This window comes from Anopheles coluzzii, chromosome 3, assembly GCF_943734685.1.
Source record: "Anopheles coluzzii chromosome 3, AcolN3, whole genome shotgun sequence".
In the NCBI taxonomy this organism is placed as follows: Eukaryota; Metazoa; Arthropoda; class Insecta; order Diptera; family Culicidae; genus Anopheles; species Anopheles coluzzii.
Window position 1 is genome coordinate 74178962 of NC_064671.1, and position 6563 is coordinate 74185524.

The 6563-nt window shown below is 41.1% G+C and overlaps 1 protein-coding gene across 1 annotated transcript; it reads right to left on the bottom strand.

The window, feature by feature from the left end:
- Positions 1-43: 43 nt before the first annotated feature.
- Positions 44-2484, bottom strand: LOC120957722 (SET and MYND domain-containing protein 4-like). The gene is made up of 2 exons (XM_040380067.2): positions 612-2484; positions 44-547 (listed from the first exon to the last, which is right to left on the bottom strand). Exons 1-2 carry the CDS (start codon positions 2090-2092, stop codon positions 181-183), a joined length of 1848 nt encoding a protein of 615 aa, XP_040236001.2. The 5' UTR covers positions 2093-2484; the 3' UTR covers positions 44-180.
- Between the last annotated feature and the right edge of the window lie 4079 nt (positions 2485-6563).

Genomic DNA, 6563 nt, shown 5'->3' on the forward strand with positions numbered 1-6563 from the left:
AGTACTCAGTAAATGTTAAGTTGTTATCTATCAAAAGAAAAATTCAGTTTATTATCATCATATCGAATTCATGGGCATATTGAACGAACATCAAATGTGTAAAAACCCGCGCTAACCATATACGTAAGGAAATTAACTCAGTTGTACTCAGAACCTCACACATTTTTCTGGGAATATTAGCTACGGTTTGCAGTGTTTCCAATACTCCGCATTTTCAGATGTTTGGTTGTACAATATTTGAAGAGACCGTACAAAATCTACCTGTCTAAAGCAGACTTGACTCTCAGGATACAATTTTGGTGTTTCATTCAGAAAAGACCGCAATTCTGCCATGATTTTGCGCACTTTCTTATCATCATGAGAACTGAACATCCGATTGTAGTACAAATGTTTTGCCATGTCTTCAGAATTGGTTACATCACTACCTTCCAGAAGAACTTTCAAAGTAGGATAATTGAACGTACATGCTTCACACGTGCATCGGAAGCTGTACGTGAATGACAACATTAATTGCCTCATTGCTCGTTCATGGGATTTGTGATCCGTTCTGAAAAAAATGAAATTTATTAGTATGATGAAGAGTGTCCATTTCTTCTATTGATTTCACTTACTCATAGCTATCGAACAGTTGACTTCCTTCAAGAACTGGACGGATGACAAAAACGGCACACCGCCCATCGGGCAAAGTAATGCGTTGCACGTTGGGAGCACAGGAATGATTCAGCATGCTGATCAATGGATAACAACTCGTTGCCAATGATTCAGCCACGTATTTCTTCACCTTGTACGCATTAGAGGACAACAATTTTCTGTTAAATTCCACGATTTGCATATATCGCAGGATCAAATCTAGTAAAAATTTGTTTGTTGCTGGGTTTGCTTCGCACACCGGTCCCAGCTCTGTTCTTTCCAGAACAAGGGTATGTAGGATGGTAGCATTGAAGATGTGGAATGCAAGAAAATTGCTGTCTCGCCGTTCTTGGTTAGTGGTTAACACGTGCACCGTGTTGAAAATGTCCTGTTGCGTTGCTTTATTCCAATCCATCGTAAACCCGTTAACATTGGATTCATCCAGTACATCGAGATGGTCCTTCAATGCCTCTGGATTGTTATCAAAGGTTGTGATCGCAATGGCAATCATGCGAATAGCAATCAACGGGAGTTCATCGAAAATTTCCACCATGTCTCGTAAAAGCCCGCACTCATATCGATGATACTTGTTGTACGCTTTACTCAGACATTCCTCCGAACAGTACATGGCCATTGTACATCCTTCGCACGGAATCAATGTGAATGGTCGTTCCTCATGGCAGAAATCACACCGAACATATCGCAACGAATCCCTCAGCACGGTAACGAACGGCCTTTCAATCATCACGACTTCGCCAACCTTCAGCTTACGAGTGGTCACCACATGCCGTCCATATTCTTCGTTTTTGCGCAGTTCCAGACAATTGGCAACTTGCGGCGCATTCTCTTTGGACGGATAGCTTAGCTCGGGCTCTTCCACCACATCCGGAGAAATCTTGCTCGAAGAAGCATTCTTGTTCCGAGCCTTTGCCAAAGCAGTTTTGGCCTCTTTTTCGCGTTGATTCAACTTTTCTCCAGGATAGTTTGACTCACGAGCAAGCCGGATGTTCTCCAAACAGTCTTCAAAGCGTTGCATCGTCAGACAAATGGTTGAGCGATTTGCATAGGCCAATGCCCTTTCTGTCGATCCTTTTTCGGAAAAAGCGATGCTCTCATTGTACAGCTTGATGGCCTCGATGTAGCGTTTCACGTTCGGGTGAAACATTTTATTTCCTTCGGACCGTAGCTGGTCCGCTTTTGCTTTGTCCTTAACATCGTTGCGCAAGTTCAATTGTTCACGAACTGAATTCTTACGAATCCACTCTCCAATTATCGGGATTAGAAGCTCGATGGTTTCTTTAGCACTTAGATTGTTAAGTTTTGCTTGTAATATACGGGGTTTAAGGAATGTATCGTACATTTTTGCAAGCATCGCTTGCTTACATTTTGCTCTCCATGTCACAGGCTTTGTTTCGTAAAACGTGTCCATGCATTCATAAAATACCGCAATTCTTTCCTCCATTCTTTAAGTCAACAGAAGGCAAACAGAACAAACTGAATACTGCCACTAAATAAAACAAAAGCACTTTGGTTAGTAATTGAAACTTGCTAAATCACTCAAGCGTTCTGTTCCTCAAGAAGCATGCGAATCGAACACGTTTCTTTGAACTCGCACAAAAGAATGTTCTTTGTGGTGGAATTATCCGTTGACGTTTGGAAAGCTGCGCGATCCGATCCGCACACCCAGTAGACAATCTGAACAGCAACGCTAAACAAGGGTCAAACAAGCGATCGTTAAATTATTTTGTAAAAAGAAAAACAGTTTAGTGATATTGCAAAATGAGGACGAATTATTCATTCTATGATTTTTTTGTTTTAATATTATACCATTTCTAGCTCACAAAATTTCATATAAAAACCAACATCGTGTAAAAAGTCATGAGATGAAGAAGATACAAAAGGTTTACGAAACGGCTAACATATAAACATATATTTTAATAAATACAAAGTGGTGATATGAATCGGCGCGTGGCCACGGAGGTGATAAAATGTTGAAAACATTGCTTGTCAACTGCAAAAATGAGCTTTTCTCAATACAGGTGTCCCCCGAGATACGACTGTATTTGGGACCGAAAAAATGTCCTAAAGCAAGGCGTAAGTTGAAATAGTCGTATGTAGAATATCTGTGAATATAAAGTTTATAACCAAAATTGAAGAGTCGAAATCTATGAAATCGTATATTTTATTAAAAATAATGTACGATAATGTATTAATTTCCCTCCAAAAGCCGTTTACACGACATAGATATTCAAGATCGAGGTGTTGTGGAATCTGAGGAAATATGTTTGTAACGGTTATCTGCACAGAAATTCAAAAAAATAGATCAATTTCGTCTCAATGACATCTTTCAACTGCCAAAATCAAAATCGTCGTATCTGCGAATCGTCGTAACTCGAGGGGGTCGTAACTCGGGGGACGCCTGTACATCAACTGTATACATCATCTGCAAACATACACCAGAACGTTAAAAAGCTCAAAGCTCTCAATATCATCGATATTTTGTTTAAGAAGTACTAAATAGATGCATACATCAGTTTGAAACATGCATTTTAACATTATTATCATAGCAATGGGTCACAACTGCGCCAAATAGCTCTTTGTTTACGTTTTTTTGCAAAAATAAAATTTTGTCAATTCTTATCAACTTTTGGCATCTCAGTTTCCTGGATGCTTCAGGTTACGAAATTTTGACAAAGCTTAAAACAGTGACATAAGCTCGCGTTTTGAAAAAAAAAATCAGCATTTTGTCACTCCCGTGGCTTTGCGCCTAATAACTTCTTGTACAGGTGCGGGTCCGTGGCTTTGCGCCAAATGATTCGTCTTCGAGAAGTTGAAAAAAAACGTTACCGTCCAAATAGACATACAGCGACAACGTCGCGCGCGAGGACGTCGCGCACGACAAAAAGTAGCTCAATTTTGCAAACAGAGCTACCCGTCGCGCGTAACCATTTTGCTTCATCCTAAATAATCGAATTATCTAGTTTTTTTACAAGCCGGATTAATGCCAAACGCAAAAAAATAGATTTGAACACATTTTAACCTATTTTTGTGTGTTTTCAAATAAAAAACAAGTTGGTTGACTGAGTCAAATGAGCTACTTTGATCTACACCGAGTGAAATTTTAAGATATTTTTCGTCGCGCGCGACGTTGTCGCTCTATGTCTATTTGGACGGTTACATGGGGAGCTCGAATATTCTCCATATGCCATATGGCTTATGCCTCCCAATATGACGTCATGGATGGAATGTGCCACTGCAGCAAAACGTCAAACCACTCCAAAAAAATCTATCGATGTGCGTCGATCGAGTAAACAAAGCAGAAGCTGGTTCCTGAAATCGAGTAAACATTTGAGTGAAAAATGGACCATTAGGTAAATAAATTGTTGCTGAAAGCAATCTGATAACAATGTCCCGCTTGAAAACTGCAAGTAAGTATGAATATCAATTCTAATAGAAAAACCGTGGTGTTTGCATATGCGGTTGTTTACATTCGTTTCAAACCGAGATTTTTTCTTTTTTTTGGTGGGCATCACCAAAGATAATGCCATTTCTTGGATTATTGGATCATAATCCATTTTGTTCAACGAAGCTTTATGGTCTGCAATTCAACGTTAACCTAGAAGTTGCATGAAATTCACCCCGAGCCATGGCCAGGTGTCTGTAATGTAACAATCAGCCATACCGGCGAACTCGTTCGTTCCTGGGAACGTTCGCCGCGACGCTTATTTTCACTCATTTCATAGCCCTCTAGATCAAAAATTAGAAAACCGTGTGGATTTTGTACTGGCCAACCTAGCGGTACAACCCTGTCCACTCATGAGCGACGAATGTTTCTCGTCGAACGAGTTCGCCGGTACGGCTGAATCATCATCCATTGAACCACATTGTGCAACCACAAGCAATGCAATAAAAAGATCAACGGACGACAAATGTTCCCCAAAATGGATTTCGTTTGCGAAAGGTGTCTGTAAAGGATCAATTTTCGGGCCAGAAGTACCTTTGTGGGAAGCAATCTACGGCAATCACTTCAGGCAAGAGTTGGTTCAGCTGTTGTTCATTTCGAAGGCGCACTTTCTCCTTCAACGAATGGCACAAGGACAGACAAATAGGGACAGGATCATTTAGGAGGCAGGGTCCTTTAGGCTGCTTCTGGCAAGCAATCGGAAGAAGTCATTCAGCCATACCGGCGAACTCGTTCGTCGAGAAACATTCGTCGCTCATGAGTGGACAGGGTTGTACCACTAAGTTGGGCAGTAAAAACACCGACAAACCGACGTGACACTGGCGTTACAAAAGTGTCCCACACGAAAGTACTGTCATTTACCAGTGAGGCGATCACTTCTGTCAAAGTAAGCTCTGTTCACTGCTGCTTCGATGTAAACAACTTTTCTAAATACAAATTGCGAAGGAAGTGTGAGGCACGATTTTGTGAGAATTATTGGACAAAACACCAAGGAAAATCATTTTGTAAGTTTCCAAATCAATGCAAAAGATGTGAGAAGTACATAAAACAATACGCATTGGAATTTGCGAAGAAAAACAAAAAGGGGATTTAGCAGTTTCTTTTCTGTGTCAGTGTAGTAAGCGAATCATTATAGAGATGGCGCTAGTGTTTAACGTATTTTCATTTGAAATAAGGAGACAACTTTTGAAGCTCATTTTGTTCGAAGTGTCACGTCGGTTTGTCGGTGGTAAAAATACCAGACGGTTTTCTAATTTTTAATCTAGAGGCCTATGAAATGAGTGAAAATGAGCGTCGCGGCGAACGTTCCCGGGAACGAACGTGTTCACCGGTACCGCTGATTATGGGAATTACTTGATGTGTAAATAGTGGAAGCCCGGGATTATGGGCTACGAGAGTGTGTTTGAGTAGGCTGTGGCGTGGTTCTGGAGATTTCCGTTGGTCCAGAAGACACACGAAGGTTTAGCTTGTTTGCTGTTTGTGGGACATAAGTAAGAAGACAATGATCGAAGCAAAGGAGTCAGTAAATTTTTAACAGATTTAAATTCCTGTTCTTCAGTGTCAGAAAACGGTAGCCAATCGTTGAAAAAAGCTGCTAAGGCAATCACTTAATGTTCAATCTCGATTGTACGATTTCGGATAATGTTCTTTCGTGTTTCGGTGTAACTTTTTCTAGCGTTTTATAATTACCGGGTGTTGTTCCTTGTATTGCACAATTAGAAGAGAGTTTATTTCACGCAATTCACTTATACTTATAAACTAATCGATCGTGCCCGAACGCTCCGAACTCAACGAATGATCTTCGTGTTTCGTTAAACACGAATCAACTGGCAGGGCTTCCATGCCTAAGCCTGAACTGCTTCTGCTTCTTTGGCTCAACAACCGATGTCGGTCAAGGCCTGCCTGTACCCACTTGTGGGCTTGGCTTTCAGTGACTAATTTATTCCCCCCCCCCCATAGCAGGATAGTCAGTCCTACGTATGGCGGCGCGGTCTATTTGGGGATTGAACCCATGACGGGCATGTTGTTAAGTCGTACGAGTTGACGACTGTACTACGAGACCGGCTAAGCCTGAACACTTAATTTAAAAATCATTTAGTAAATTAATTCCCACACTTCAATGTATCACCTCACTCAGCATCACGGTGTATTTTGTTAATACCAGCAACTACCGGCGGCAATGTACAATGTGTCACAAAATGAGAAACACACCCCGAAGGCTTTACGCCACCGCGTCTGATCCGGAATCAGTAAGCTGTTTTACGCCAAATCAAAGTGACAAAAACAAACCCACACAGGGACCGGCTAATCGTTACCATCCATGCACGTGGCCTACTAGTCCTTGGTGTTGTGGTCGTCACGTAAGCTGAGCAAAGTACTTTTGCATTTCCCTCTCGTTTATTTGATGGTGTTAGAACAGGGTGAGTGGTTTGGATGTGATGGAAATGAAGATTGTGATTTTACGATAAGC

Bases quoted from the DNA above. Each gene is read 5' to 3' on its own strand.
- LOC120957722 (XM_040380067.2), bottom strand. From the start codon at position 2,092: ATGGAGGAAAGAATTGCGGTATTTTATGAATGCATGGACACGTTTTAC. The intron at 548-611 runs GTAAGTGAAATC...CATTTTTTTCAG, and splicing joins CAACTGTTCGATAGCTATGA to AACGGATCACAAATCCCATG.